General features: G+C 46.8%; 1 protein-coding gene across 1 annotated transcript; it reads left to right on the forward strand.

Moving 5' to 3' along the window:
- Positions 1–751: 751 nt before the first annotated feature.
- FAM78A (family with sequence similarity 78 member A) lies at positions 752–14761 on the forward strand. The gene is made up of 4 exons (XM_088453486.1): positions 752–810; positions 1179–1296; positions 4611–5086; positions 12910–14761. The coding sequence occupies exons 3-4, from the start codon at positions 4665–4667 to the stop codon at positions 13436–13438; spliced, it is 951 nt and encodes a 316-aa protein (XP_088309612.1). The 5' UTR covers positions 752–810; positions 1179–1296; positions 4611–4664; the 3' UTR covers positions 13439–14761.
- The last annotated feature ends 1734 nt before the right edge of the window (positions 14762–16495 follow it).

Consider the following 16495-nt stretch of genomic DNA (forward strand, 5'->3'; position numbering starts at 1 on the left):
AGAGAGTGGGCATTGCTGCAGTAGGGACAAGGGCAGAGAGTGGGCATTGCTGCTGTAGGGACAGGGCAGAGAGTGGGCAATGGCATTGCTGCAGTAGAGACAGGAGCAGAAAGTGGGCACTTCTTCAGAAGGGACAGAGGTAGAAAGTGGCCACTGCTGCAGCAGGCACAGTTGGCAGAGATTGGGGACATGGGCAGAAAGAGCAGCAAGGGCAGAGGCAGAGAATGGAAAGTCTTGCAGCAGGGACAGTGGCAGAGAGTGCAGCAAGGGCCGAGAGTGAGGACTCCTGCAGCATCAGGGACAGGGGCAGAGAGTAGGCACTCCTGCAGCAGGGACAGAGGTAGAGAGTGGGAACTCATGCAGAGAGTGGACAGTGGGTGCAGCTAGGACAGAGAGAGGGGACTCCTAAAGAAGGCACAGGGGCAGAGGGTGCAGCAGGGACATTGGTAGAGAGTGGACAGTGGGTGCAGCGGTGACAGGGGCAGAGGGTGCAGCAGGGGCAGAGAGTGGGCACTCCTGTAGCAGCAGGGGCAGAGTGGGCGGGGGGATGAAGCAGGGACAGTGGTAGACAGTGGGTTTAGCAGGAGCAGAGAGTGCAGCAGGGACTGGGTTAGAGAGTGAGTTGGCAATCCTGCAGCGGCAGGGACAGGAGCAGAGGGTGCAGCGGCAGGGACAGGACATGTGGCAGCACCGAAGAGACCTGCTCAGCTGCCCGTCAGGCTGCAGCAACGTTCCAGCAGTGCTGGGTCAGACGAAGCAGAACATCACCCAGGCTAGTAGTGCAGAGTGGAGTGGAGCTGGCTGATGTGGGTGAGTAATCTACACCGCAGAGTCCCTCCCCAGGGAGGCGGAGAGCAGAGTTACAGCAGATATATCTCTCACCAGTCACCACCAGCAGAGTCTCTCTTGCAAAGTTTCCTTTGCTAACAGCAGCGCGTGAGGGTGGGGTGTCCCTGTAAGATGCGGTGACAGGAACAGGGGGGCACATTGCAGTGGGCATGCACTGCCATAGCTGGGGGACCCTCTTTAGTGACCCCTCCTGGGCAGACATGGGACCCCCTGCTCTATGCTGCACTATTCATCCTCAGCCGTGCTGCTGTCACAGAGGCTGCAACAGGGAACTGAGGACCCTCAGAGGGTGCTGGAGCACGTAACCCCCAAATCGCTACTCTCCACAGGGACCCAGAGAGGTGCAGACAGACCCTCTGCAACCCAGAGAGGAGCAGACAGACCCCCTGCAACCCAGAGAGGAGCCAGGACCCAGACGCTGCTGCTGCATGCCAAGCACTGACACAGGTACTTAACAGTCCCTATTTTATTTATGGCTCCTGGCTGAATGGGTCACCCTCCCTCCATGCCCTTTATATGCCTTTCATTGCTTCTGAACGGTGGGTATTAATGGCAAATCCTCTCTTTATGTAACCAGATCTGCAGCCAAGAGACATCATCATTAGCATTCTGATATGCCTGTGCCAAATCAACAGACAGAAAGTTCCCCTTGTTGGCAATTTTAAGGTGTATTCCCCCCAACCGCATCCCCTAATGTAACTTTCAGCCCCCATCCCTCCCATCTGCTTTGCACACACACCATTGCAGATATATTCCAATTATTGAGGGGGAAATAAAACAGTGTCAGTGTAGTGTTTTCCCAAGCACTGAGAGGAGTCTGCTGCATTATGCTACAGCAATTCCATCACAATGAAATGCTGATTCCAAATGAACACTGTATTGTCAGCTAAACTGTCCAGATAGCCTGAGCTAAGTGCCTTTCACTAATTACAGCATGACCAACAAGGGATACAGGGCCTGATTCAGAGCCGGACGCTATTTGTGCTCGCTCGTTCAGAAAAAAGGGGTGGCTATTCAAATGAACCGTTCGCTCTTTGCGGTCTGTTCACGCCTCCATGTCTGAACGAGCAAACAAAACATACGAACGTAATTTTGAAAAAAACGCCCCCTGGCCGCTCGCATCCTACGTCATGTCCGCTATTTATTAGATTAATCGAGTACATCGACCAGCGTATGAACTGCTCGCTATTCTTGTGGTTGGTTTTTGCTACCACAATTTTGCGAGCAGTTCTGACTATAAAATAACCCAGTGACGTGGTCAATGACACTGCTGTATTAATTATGCACACCCATAAAACGCCCGTTTTGACCTTTAAGCACGCCTGCGTTCGGATCTCCACTCCCCGTTTTCAAGCACCTTCCCCTGTTACCACCCACATACGCCTCATTCTGTCACTCAAAATAGCAGGCATTCGCTATTTAGCGAACAAACGATTTTCTGACTGACTGGTTCGCGCATGCGTATTACGATCCGTACGCATGCGCAGTTGGGAAAACATGGCTCGGAGCGAACGAGCGGCCGCTTACAAGCGGCTCTGAATCAAGCCCACAGTACGGAGGCAAATCAATGAGGCCCGAAAAAATAAAATAGAAATAAAAATAAAATAGGATAAGTTATTTAATTGTTATTTCCATATCAGTGGTAGATTCCACCAAAGGGTTAATGACTTTACCACCCACACCCCACCGCAAGATATCGCAGGCCTGTACCCGGAATTAGCAGGAGGTAGAGGCTCCAGTATGAGAACAGGACCATTACCGCCAAGGAACTGTAAAGCTAAGACAGTGAAAACACCCAGACTTGAATATGCAATGTCTAAATGTGGCTGAAATGTTATTAGTAATTTATAACTCAGTGCATGTGGTTTACAAAGTGCCAGGCAATAATTGTAATATTCCCACTACGGCCCTAACTGTGTGGAGTTTGTATATTCTCCCTGTGCTTGCGTGGGTTTCTTCCCGGCACTCCGGTTTCCTCCCACACTCTAAAAATATACGGGTAGGTTAATTGGCTTCCCACAAAATTGACCATAGTGTGTATGTTTGTGAGCATGTGGTAGGGAATATAGGGGGTCATTCAGAGTCGGTAACAAGCGCTGAGCGCTCGCAACCGACTCGATGTTGCCCCACTGGGCATGGGCACGACGGAGCCGGCTCCGTCATGCACATGCGCGAGACCCGGCTATCGACGGACGCTCCGTCGCTAGGGGTCTCGCAGCAGGACGAGCTGTCGATGGTGAGTGACAGCTCGTCCTGTTTGGGAGGTGGGCAGGGGGCGTGCCTGCCCAAACTGAGGCGTTTCCGCCAGAACGCTTGCCGTTTGGGGGCGGCCCCACTGACATCATTGCTGATGTCAGTGGGGAGCTTCCTGCTCGATCAGAGCAGGAAGCTCCCTGGGGCTTATGAATGCCCAGACCCAACCTTAGGGTCTGGTCGTAAGCCCCGATGGACGCGATGGTCTTGACCATCGCGACCATCACCCATGTTGATCGCTAGAGGTGTGGGTGTTAACCTACAGCTTAGCGATTGACAAGGAGGCGGTCGTTCAGGATGCAAGCAGCCGCCCTGATTCAGTGCGACCGCTTGCAACTAATGACCGCCTCTGAATGAGGTCCATAGGTTGTAAGCTCCACTGGGGCAGGGATAGATGTGAATGGTAAGATATTCTCTGTAAAGCGCTGAGGACTATGTGTGCGCTATATAAATAACTGGTAATAAATAAAAATATATATATATACAGTGCCGATATGTAATGATTGCAGTGATATTATTAATTGGCGTATTGCAACTGGTTCCCGATACTGCTTTAGGCTAAACGATAAGCTGATGTACTCCTCGCAACGTGGTGATCCTTGCTTGGTATTATCTATCATGTATGAAAACTCTGGAACAAATGAGATGAAATTAGAGAAAATAATAATTTTTTTTCTTTTTGTTTACCCAAATTTAAAATTCTGTGCGATCCTGTGTTTTATGTGAGACAACCGACTTGCTGTGTTCTGTCACTATATCGTATACATATTTTATAATGCGCCTGTCACCACAAGTCCCTAATTACTTTGTTTCTAAAAAAATAAATATATATCCATAAAACAGACCGTGGAGACAGATTCAGCAGGCGTTTTCGGCAGTGTAAAAAAAGAGTAGTGGCCCTTACCGATTTTGGGGGAGATAGAAAATAACAGTTCCTTTATATATTCAATAACCAGCTACCAAGGGAGCGTTCCAACAGCAAATTTTCCGACCATCGGTAAAAAAAGTAAGCCATAAGTCTGCGCAAAAATGGAGACTGTTACAAATACAACACCCCGCTGACACCACTGACTAAACAATGCATGGTATGCCACACAGCAATGCCATTGTATCATTAATTATATCTTGGTTTGCAGATTTTTTGTAAAGTGCTAGTTAAAATATTGTCCGTCAGTAAATTGTAGGAGCAAATCTGCCAACTAATATGCATTCTAAAAAGATGACACTGTCCTTTTGTATGGGCATGACAAACTTTTCCATTCCTCTACTGCTGTTTGATGATAAGGAGGAGGTTCCCTAAGCACAGATAATAAGGTGTGCCTCATGCCTCAGTTACTAACTGTGCATAAGTATCTCTGTATGAATGTCTATTCTGCCAATGGTACTGCTCAGTAAGTGACCCAAAGGGATAGTTCTTCTTCCATACGTCATAAAAAGGTCTTTTAATATAAAGTTCTATCTGCTAATAATTTAATTATTGCTACTAATAAAAAAATTGTTCATTCCAGGTACACAGAAGGCCAGCTAGTTCCCAGCTGTGAAATGCTCCTGATTCCATCTCTATGGATATAGCAAGAGAAATCTGCCATATAAGCTACAGCTATCGGGATGAGGTCTCACCCATCTGTGATCTGGTAGACAGGAGCAAAATCCAGGTCTCCATGCATCGCCTTCCTCAGGACTATCTGAGCCTGCTTGAGATTGCCCTGGTGTTAAATACTATGGGGTGCATCCATAGCCTTAGCTGCAAACCCAAGGTCTTCAAAGAGTCCATTTCTGTCCTGGATATCAAAGCCTCCATTGACTCTTCTCCCACCAGCATCGACGAGTCGTCCAGCGTAGTGCTCAGATACAGGACACCCCATTTCCGAGCCAGCGCCCAAGTGCTACTGCCTCCAGTCTCTGGGAAGGAGTCCTGGAGAGTGGGCTGGATACAGGCCTGTAACCATATGGAGTTCTACAATTACTATGGAGACCTGGGAATGTAAGTGTCTGCTGCTGGCAACATAACAGGAGAGATGCATTGTTCATTGTTTCATTTTGTTGTCTGTACATCAGAGGGAGAACCGATTAGACAATTGCATCCATCTTATGTACTGGAAATATGACAATAAGGGGCTAGTTCAGTTACCTGCAGTGATACAGTTTTCATAAGTGTCCCAATTTTAACATGTCTCAGGATTTTGGGATGAAACATTGGCCCGTTTTCAATACTCTGCGACATGCGGCAGCGATGTTTCGCTGTGCACATCGCAGTAGAAATCGGCGCCCCAACATCGCCAGTTTTCCTGCGCATCTCTTAGCAGACATTGACCTGAAACTGAGACTTCCCTTTAGAGCTCTTCTTAATATGCTCTTCCTGCCAGGAAGTGACCCTGCGGCTTAGTGCTGCTTCCTGTTTGTGGAGCGTAAGCTTCTGTTCTACAGGATGTGACACCTCACAGAATTTTCAATCTTGGCACAACTTTACCTGGACATAGTTCCAGGACTCTGGGGTCTATGTACTAAGCTTTGGAGAGAGATAAAGTGACGGGAGATGAAGTACCAACCAATCAGCTCCTAATTGTCATTTCTGAAATACAGGGGTAAATGTATTATAGCGGCACACATCGTGCCGCTATAACTCTTCCTGCTTTGCCTCTTTAACGAGGCGAAGCAGGAAGCACCACCGATGAGATCTATGCACATCTCATCTGCCGGAGTGGGTGAGTGAAAACGTCCGGGGATCCCTACCTGAGTACACAGCACATCAGCCTGCTGTCCCTGCTGTGGTGATAGGGCAACGACTGCTGCAGCTGTTGATATCGATAGCTGCAGCTGTCGGAACTGTCAATGGCACTAAATAGCCCAGCAAATTGTCGCTGCTATCTTGTAGATAATGACGGGCTCATAGCGCCCCTGTCTTTTGACATCAAACCCCACTTTAATACTTGGAGAAACGGTATCAGCGCACATAACCTGCGGTGATACCACTCCTTCCCCATATCGCTGGTTTATCTACCCCACAGCCTGTAAAGTGACAGGAGCTGATTGGTTGGTACTTTATCTACATTCACTTTATCTCTCGCCAGAGCTCAGTACATAGGGGTCTATGGGCCTGATTCAGAGCCGCTCGCAAAAAGCGAGCGCTCGCTCTGAATCAGGGCGGCCGCATGTTTTTTTAAAACCTGCCTCCTGGCCGCACGCTAAGCTGTGGGTGACAACCCACAGCTTTTGTGAGAGGCCAGGTGATGGTCGCGACCATCGGGCTTGCGACGAGACCCTTGTAGTAGGGTCTTGTTACCGCAAGCCCCCCCCCCGACCCGCCTACCAGAAGGGGCGAGCTGTCGATCAACATCGACAGCCGCCCCTTTTGGATGCGAGCGCCAGAGCGAGTGATTTCCCGCAGGCCCTATGTGCGATCTGTCTACGCCAATGTTGCTCACCTAAAAGGTTGACATATTGATGAATAATTATGGGGGGAAGCATTGTCAGTATTAGTTATATGTCGAGTCATAGGGCATGGTTGCAGTAAGAGAAAGGGGATCTCGGGCCCTCTGGCATGGCATGCTGGTAGTTGTAGTTCCACAGTAGCTGTAAGGTTGCATAATCTTGGGTCACATTGAAGATCCCAACAATGGCCCCTGATTCAGAGGTGGAAGTAAATGTTTTCCACAGCTGCATCATTGTACACAAACCGCAGGTGGCCCCTTGTGGCGACTTCCCTGATCTGCCTGCCTGCGCCAATAGACGCAGCATGGGACCAACATCGCGACCATCGGTCGCAGCATCGAACCTCTGTGTAGCCCAGTGAACAAGGACGCAGCCATTGGAGGACGCCCAGAAAACGGGTCTGACACCTCCCTGTATTCTGGAGGGCTCGCCATCACCGTCCCGACACGTATACCCAGGCCCGAAAACATTGGTCAATCGTGACCGGATCTGGATGGCGTCCGGGGCTGCATCAGCCCCAATAATATGATTGGCGTATCTCTAATCTGCACAGTTCCAGCTATGAAGCGCTATAAACGGATTAAGAAGGGTCGATATTTGAAATTGATCTAGAAACAGACGGTAAGGGAGTCTGCAGTGGCATCAGATCCGCAGGGCTCTCACCATCACAGTCATCTTTCTTTCATTATCTACTTCATTGACTTAAACGGCATGTTCTGGGAATTCATTGGTTTTTTTAACCTTCTTAGACGTTTTAAAACATTCAGCATCAACCTTCCTGTAGTCAGTGTTAACGGCTACACCTTCATTTCTCCTTGCCTTGGATACTGGATATGTCAGCCCTGTGTGTCCATTGTAAATTATAAGGATCTTAGAAATCACTGACGCATGATGACACCATATACAGGAAGAAAGTGTCAAGATGTATTGCTCTTCTACAGATCAGCGCTTTCCAAGGTGACTTCTAATATCATTATAAAGTAGTACACCACGCCGTAACGGCAAGACACAAGGGGAGATGCCTCAGGCTTTGGAGAGGGATTAAACGGAGAGGTTGCTCAAAACAGCCAATCAGCTGCTAGCTGTCATTTTTATCTAACGCAGCCTGTGAAATGACAGAAGCTGATTGGTCGCTTCAGGTTTGATACGTCTCCCTCACAGACTCTTGTATTAGCTTTATTTGTATTCCATAACAGCTTTAGCAAGAGAGAAAACAAATAAAAATATTCCCATTCCCCGTGTAGGTGTGCGCAGACGTTGGAGCCCCACGCGATTTGCGGCAGCGCATATTTCCGGCTCTTACAATAGATAAAACTAGGCAATGTCTTTCTACCATAAGACCTTTTAGCTTATTGAATTGGTCCAACTGTGTCTGACCCTGCAGTAATGGAGCCAGTATTATCCCATACATCTTCACGGTTTGTGTTCAAACTCTGAAAATAACATGTATAGGTGTAATTGCTGCCATTATTCGTACAGTAGCAGGGAATGATTTCTCCTGTATCAGTAGATAAAACTTACTGTCTCTTTTCTCCTTGTCATCAGCTCTCAGCGTTACCCTGCTGCCCCCACCAATACCTGCCCCCTATCACACTTATTTCTGTCCTTCCAGAGGGCCTAGCCTGTGAGGGCGTTAGACACAATAATACTTATCACGTGATAGTCCATCATAGGATGCGTGCGAGTGGGGTTGTGTGTACGTGTATATCTGTGTCTGGCTGCCTGTGCAAAACAAGCCGTTGTGTTTCATTTCCGTTCTTTTAGACTGTAATGGTGCGTTATCCACTACGCGGCCTTACTGAGCGATTGCACGATTACGACATCGTAATCGTGCAATCGCTCAGTAATCGGCTGCAAATCGGGGATTTAAATGTCAAGAACGACCAGCGATGTGCGTGCCCGCTGGTCGTTTTTGACATCTATCATCGTCCGTACATGCTGGTCCAACCTACGATCACGTCCGGTTCAGCATTATACGGGGATGATGGATGTGTCTATACTGAATGACTGAACGTTCAGTGTAGGCACATCACAGACTGTGAACGACAGCACGATTAAAATGTCGTAATAATAGTGCTCTCGGTTCTCCCGTCTATTAGTGGATACGCACCTTAAGCTCCGGTGACCAGAACCATCCCACCTTGTGTCCTGCATCAGTTTTGAAGCCTGTTTAATTTATCTCTCTGATTACAGAACAACATGGAGGATAATAATAACAAAGCATTTAAGAGATCGAAATAGTTGCCCCCATGGCTGGGAGTGTCACTGTTGTAGCTATATCTCCCCCTGTATCTGCCGCCACCCTCTAAACTGCACTGATAGGAGCTGCTGACCTAATGAGTAGGATCAGCATGCTTCAGTAATGATCTGAGCAGTATGAGACTTGGATTCTAGTTACCTACTGTAGTTCATTTCCTGGTGGAAATTCCATTGGAAATACTTCCTTTCCTGCAGTTAAATATGTCATGAGCCTGACATTCCCTGCCAGGACCTCAAGATAATGAGAATAATTGTTTATGTCTGTTATATTTTATTTAGCGCACACACAAGATGACCTGAGACAGTGTTGCGCTGTACATCTGGCAGTGTCTGTGTTTTGTCTGTGTCAGGGGTTATCTGGTTAAGTGACACTGAGAAACATGACGGAAATTTCAGCTTCTGCCACTGATACTGAGCTCGGAAAGACGTGATTAGGACATGAATAACTACCCAAATAATTATACATTCATACTTTATGTGTATATGTAAGTATACTGTATATTTAAGGAGATCTTGCAGTCTGTATAGGAGGAGAGGGTTACAATCGGCAACCAGAAGGTGTTATAGATACTGGGAGGTAGCTGTAACTAAAAAACAAAAAAAATGCCAGGATCTAGCACTATTATAATTATTCTTTATGTAGATGGTGCCACAAGGGGTCTGCAGCGCCTTACATAGCACGTAAACAGAAAGTGTAAAAAGGAAAAAAAAGCACAAAAGACTTTCGGTACAGTACATTAGAGAACAGAGGGGGAGATTCAGCCCAGGATAGAATTGCAAAGCTGCACGCAAGCTATAGATATGTGATGTATGCACGCAAGCAGCTTTGCAATTCCGTCCTTGCTAATATGCAAATGCAGCAGGAGGTGTAAGACACCCACTTCTGCAATTTGCGATCCCAACACTGCTTACGAGGCCAGGAAACTGCGTCTGTGGACGCAACAGCCCCTGGCCTTGTCACTTCCAGGAAAACGGGGTCGACACGCCCCTGTTTCCGGGAGCGCTGTCTGTCCCTGCCCCCTGCACCGCCCCTTAAATGCCTCCTCCTGTCAATCAGACAGAGGCATAGCAGGGGCTGCTTGCGATCACGCAGGACCTATTCTGCGCATCCGCAGAACGCGTCCTTCACACACGCAGATTCCCGATAATCGGGGATCTGCGTTCAGCACTGCACTTATGTGCAATACTGAGTCACCCCCAGAGAGAGAGAGAAGTAGACAGAGATAGATAGATAGATAGATAGATAGATAGATAGATAGATAGATAGATAGATAGATAGAGAGAGAGAGATAGAGCGAGCTTTGGTGTCATTCTGCCTTATCCAACTTTAGCCTGTAGGCTGCAGAAAGATAACCAGGGATGACAGAGAACGTCCTTGCTATTCTCCTGCTGCTGGGTTGTGTAATCACTGCTCTTATTGATTCCATTCATGCAATACATTTATGAGTTCTGCTGTCATTCTCTGCTTATTGCAGCTGCTAAAATCCCTGCTCAAAGCTCCTGTCGTGATAAAGCTCCTCAAGTTATTCTTCCTACAAGAGGAAGAGCTGTCTGCGGAAATAGCAGAACACAGGAAGATCGGTGGCAGCAAGAAAAACAAGAGAGGCCCCCTCCTCAGCATAGAGCCTGAATGTGATGCCCCCTCCTCAGCAGAGAGTCTGCCTGTGATACAGCAGAATAACTAGGGACCCTCCTCAGCATAGAGCCTGTCTGTGATACAGCAGGATAAACAGAATCCCCCTCCTCAGCATAGAGCCTGAATGTGATGCATCCTCCTCAGCATAGAGCCTGCCAGTGATACAGCAGAATAACTAGGGCCCCCTCCTCAATGTAGAGCCTGCCTGTGATTCAGCAGAATAACTAGGGACCCCTCTTCAGCGTAGAGCCTGTGATACAGCAGGATAACCAGGGCCCCCTCCTCAACGTAGAGCCTGTGATACAGCAGGATAACCAGGGCCCCCTCCTCAACGTAGAGCCTGCCTGTGATACAGCAGAATAACTAGGGCCCCTTCCTCAATGTAGAGCCTGTGATACAGCAGAATAACTAGGGCCCCCTCCTCAAGGTAGAGCCTGCCTGTGATACAGCAGAATAGCCAGGGCCCCCTCCTCAGCGTAGAGCCTGCCTGTGATACAGCAGAATAACTAGGGACCCCTCCTCAGCGTAGAGCCTGCCTGTGATACAGCAGAATAACTAGGGACCCCTCCTCAGCGTAGAGCCTGCCTGTGATACAGCAGAATAACTAGGGACCCCTCCTCAGCGTAGAGCCTGCCTGTGATACAGCAGAATAACTAGGGCCCCCTCCTCAGCGTAGAGCTTGCCTGTGACACAGCAGAATAACTAGGGACCCCTCCTCAGCTTAGAGCCTGCCTGAGATACAGCAGAGTAACTATGGCCCCCTCCTCAGCGTAGAGCTTGCCTGTGACACAGCAGAATAACTAGGGACCCCTCCTCAGCGTAAAGCCTGCCTGAGATACAGCAGAATAACTAGGGACCCCTCCTCAGCGTAGAGCCTGCCTGTGACACAAGCAGGATGTTCTTAGTGAGAAAACCACATTGATGATAACGATCTTATAAAGCAGTTGCATCAGCCAGGAAGTGTAGGTCACGTTAGCTGAAACGTGAGTGTGTACACGCTTATCACGGCTAGTGTGTCCTCTCTGCTAGCATTCTAGGAATAACTAGGTATAGGTGACTGGTGCCACCACACAGAGCGCAGAGGCTTTATGGGCTGGACCGTCGCTGCCCACATCTCTTGCTCATGGCTAGCAAGATGCCTGGAACGGCACCCTGCAGCCAGGATTGGTGCTGCAATGCCCTCGGAGCGTCCCTGCACAGTATATGCAGCTGATCGGGTGTCTTGAAGACGCCCGGTTAGTGCTGCCGGTCACGCCCCCTCTACGCGCCGTATTTACGTCATGTGCGCGCCGTCGCATGCTTAGACGGTGGGGCTGGCACAGTGTGCAATTGGTTGCTGCTATTTCCAAGTTGGAGAAAGGACCTCTGTGACGTAGACACCACGTGACCGCTGCAGGAGGCTGGACCGCTCCTGCGTTACCATCCACTAGGGCATAGAGGGGGAATAAATATCTGTGGCGAGCCACCGTGCCCGAAGCGTGGCGAGCGGACACTTTTGGTCCCCCGTTAGCATCCCCGCCCCTCCCCCTTTCAGGCCGAGTCACGTGGGTGTGACGTCACAGGGCCATCAGCCCTGTATAGTCTAGACCTAACCGTGTGCAATTGTGCCCTGAAGCACACCTTGATAAAATGAGCCACCAATAACATTCACAGTTTTATAAGTAAATGTTTCCATACCTTAAAAGAATTTGATATGGTTGACATTATATTTATATGTGCGGTGCAGCTGTAAGCCTGCAAGAGACTTGAAGGCTTTCTAAGATCCGTCCAAGTTGGGGGGCATTTGTGTATATTAATATAATGGGAAAGGTAAGACCCTGCAATAAGACAATGATTCTTAGTTAACAACAAAGTACAGTGTGAATAAAGTTATAGTTACGTCCTGCAACCAATCAGATATTTCCTTTCATTTCCAAAACTGCACAAAAAAAAAAGTTTAATTTAGATGTTTTGCTATTGGTAATAGCACATATGGACTTGTATTTATGAACATTTAAATGAAGGGGAGAGAGACTATTTTAAGTAAGGTGGTTTTCTAGATGGGTGTGGGACATACAGAATGTTGACATGTTCGACTACCATTTTATCAATATAGGCACAGCAACTAAAAGAATCAACAACAATGTAAATCGTGTCTTATGTGTTCTCATTGTCAGGTCACTGCCTGATAGCTCCCTTTTTGATCCACCCCTAGGTGGGTGAGCACTCATTGGGCAAATAACATGTAAAATACTTTGACCTACCTGTAATGAACAGTAAAACTGGTGCTGTAAAGACAGTGAGAATGGATAGAGGCAGTCAGATAGAACATTGGCTGGTCAACATGAAATAGAAGAGAGTGAAAGCCCGATTCTGGAATGTTTAATTTGGCCAATTGCCTTTTCCTGTTTTATTAATACAGACACCAATAAAAAAAATAAAATAAAATAACAATGTAACTCGTGCCTTATTACATGTATGTATTTTGTTCACATTTTCAGGTCCAGTTGGGAACTGCCAGATCTTGATAATGGTGCAATACCGGCAATCAGTGACTCGGACGGCGTAAACTACCCTTGGTATGGCAATACTACTGAGACCTGCACTGTTACTGGCCCCACCAAGCGGGACACCAAGTTTACCATCAGTATGAATGACAATTTCTACCCTAGTGTGACGTGGGCTGTGCCTGTTAGCAATTCCAATGTGCCTATATTGACGGGCATCCAGAGGGACCAAAGTTTTACCACTTGGCTGGTGGCGATCAACATGGCTTGTGGTGACCTCATTATTCTGCACACCATCAAGTGGAGGATGAAACTGGAGATCGAGGTCAAGCCGACCTTACCGTTGGGACAACGGGCCAAGCTACAGGAACCTTTTGGCCAGGAGCAGCCGCAAGTGCTCACCAAGAATGAACCCATACCGCCAAGCGCTCTTGTTAAACCGAATGCCAATGACGCGCAGGTGCTTATGTGGAGGCCAAAGAACAAGCCGGCAGTAGTAGTGATACCTCCAAAACGTCGGTGAGCCTGACAAAATAGGCAAAAAAAAAAAAAAAAGAGGCCAATAGCTGCTAATAAAGACATAATGATAGAGAGGCCCCAAAAAGTCAACAAATCTGCTGTTGCTTTACTCAAATTTTGGGTATCACTGTGTTATTTTATACATAAGAACCATGGTATATCACTGTATAACGATGAGGGCTCTGACGACTGTCTAACTGAGGAAACATAACAAATGTTTCAGTTGAACTTCTCCAGAACCTCAACTAGCTCTTGCAGAGAACCTTCATCCAACCATGATGGTCTGCCATCTGCACTGCACCTCATTTCAGGTTGGACTTACAGTCCTACGTTTCTAAGCCTACTTTTGAGGAACCATTCGAGGCATGGCGTTAAAGCTTCTGATATTGTTTTTTTTTTTTGAGAGATTTACTTTTTTCATTATCGTGTGTAATTTATGATGTTTCTTACTACAGTATATGCACCTCCACATATGGTTTTCTCATGGGTTGACAGTTGCCAAAACATCCTCGTCTTAACCCTCTTGACTTTGAGGCAAGTAATAGACTTTGAAAGAGGCTATATTATAGACGTTGATAAAGGCATTTTACATTTCACATGGCAATATGGCATCAGTGGTATGCTGTTAGCAGACATAAAACTCAGGGGTATTGTAGCTAGTAGCTTAGCTAGTGAAGGGATTCCCAGGCATTGCTGGACAGTGCTCCTCAATCCCTGAATCATTGTAGCTGCTTTTTCTTATAGGTGAGGAGGGGGGCAACTATGGTACAAAGCTGTTGTCATTCTTTCAAGCAGTTTACAGCAGGTTGCTGACCTACTATAGGCTTATAGAATGGGTAATAACCAATCCATACCATCATTACAAATTAATTTCCCATTACAAAGTTATATATACTTCTGGGAAACAATGACGTGGGGTGTAAATAGCATTACCCAGGTGTCTCCTGGATAGCAGGGGCTTATTTGCATTACTTAGACTGATAAATTCACAAAAGTGGGACAGTATGTCCACAGAAATCATTTAAATTCAACATATATGAGCAAATGCATAACTACCGTCACAACGGCAGTGGCCCCATCCTGTGAAATATATATATATATATTTATATATAGGCTTTTTTAGTTTCATTTTGAGTGGTACATAGGGGCCAGTCAAATATTTTGCTACGAGGCCCATAAATGTCCAGTTAACGGATATGAGTGATTAATAGTCACTAAAGATCTTTATTTTTCTTATGGGGCAAGCATTCGGTGTGTCTAATAGCTGGATTGTGTGATGCCCTTGAAAATAATCTATTGTTTCAGAGCTAAAATAAAAATTAAAAAAAAACAGAACTGCAGACGTGGTAACTTCTGAAAACCGACATCTGTTGAAAAGTATTTTAATGCTTAAAAGTCACAAGTGAAACTGTGGCAGTGGTAACTTCCGTAGCTCCAAACTTCTGTAAAAAAACAAAGACGGAAAAAAAATCAAGTTATTTTGAAACTGGTCTGTTAGAAAGCAGAACCCGAAAGTAGTAGGGCAGAGGGTAATGTTAATATGCTGAGTTAAATTAAAAAAATTAACATTCTAATTTAGTTAAGAAAGAAAAATATTTTTTTTTTATATAACTGGGGACATTAAGGGCTTGTTCCTACATATGTGCTGGGAAACTGGGTCAAAACACTTGAAAACCAACAAGGGTTTTTGGTCTGGGTCACAAATGGGGTCTCAGAATTGGTTTTAGGGTTGACCTTTAGATATGTAGTGTATTGTATTGGGGGTAACATGATGTCCCAGTTATACATGACGTCCCAGTTATTCGGTTTGGCTATATGATGGTCATGGAGCAGTCCGTCTAACTTTACGCTGGCCTTCATTGGCTAAGCGGACCTATGTTGTGCTGCTGTTAACATTCTAATGCTATGATTGGGTACAAGTTGTTTTAGCTCCGCCCACTTCACTATTGGCAACACATGAATAGAAATCAAATGTAATTGATGCATGATCACCACAAACGCTGGACACCATCAGGTGCCTGCACTATAATGGCGTGTTGCACTAATAATTGCTGTCCATGAAAAATATAGAGCAGAGCATTAGAAATGAATGTATTTACCAGGCTAAGCACAGCGTAGAAAAGGAAGATTGCCCAGTGCATGGACGATGGACAGCACCCCCAAGCAGAGGACCACTCTTATTATAATTAGCACACCTTAGGTGACAACATAGCACTCTATAATGAAACAAGAGGATTTGTCCTTCAGGGGCTAGATTTACTAAGCGGCAGGTTCGACCCCAAAATTTAACCTGGCAATAATATTAAAAGCAAAATACCGCAGGGTTTGTATTTAATACTAGCTGTTGCCCACTGACTCACCCACGATTAAATCGCTTCTGCCAAGATTGATTTTTATATGAGGTGTTCTAGTTGTATTGCTTTGCATAGGGGCCCTGTCGCGGGAGTGGCCAGCAGCGTTATTCAGACTGGTGGCAGCAGCGCCTTCACCCACCACTCACACCAACGTCACTGTGTGCCCTGTGCACAGACTGCTATGTAGCCTATCCTATTCACCCACCACTCACACCAACGTCACTGTGTACCCTGTGCACAGACTGCTATGTAACCTATCCTATTCCCCCACCACTCACACCAATGTCACTGTGTGCCCTGTGCACAGACTGCTATGTAACCTATCCTATTCACCCACCTCTCACACCAATGTCACTGTGTGCCCTGTGCACAGACTGCTATGTAACCTATCCTATTCACCCACCACTCACACCAATGTCACTGTGTGCCCTGTGCACAGACTGCTATGTAACCTATCCTATTCACCCACCACTCACACCAATGTCACTGTGTGCCCTGTGCACTGACTGCTATGTAGCCTATCCTATTCACCCACCACTCACACCAATGTCACTGTGTACCCTGTGCACAGACTAGTATGTAGCCTATCCTATTCACCCACCACTCACACCAACGTCACTGTGTGCCTTGTGCACAGACTGCTATGTAGCCTATCCTATTCACCTACCACTTACACCAATGTCACTGTGTGTCCTGTGCACAGACTG

This window comes from Taudactylus pleione, unplaced genomic scaffold, assembly GCF_031769625.1.
Source record: "Taudactylus pleione unplaced genomic scaffold, aTauple2 ptg000579l, whole genome shotgun sequence".
NCBI lineage: Eukaryota > Metazoa > Chordata > Amphibia > Anura > Myobatrachidae > Taudactylus > Taudactylus pleione.

Bases quoted from the DNA above. Each gene is read 5' to 3' on its own strand.
- FAM78A (XM_088453486.1), top strand. From the start codon at position 4,665: ATGGATATAGCAAGAGAAATCTGCCATATAAGCTACAGCTATCGGGAT. The intron at 5,087-12,909 runs GTAAGTGTCTGC...TCACATTTTCAG, and splicing joins TACTATGGAGACCTGGGAAT to GTCCAGTTGGGAACTGCCAG.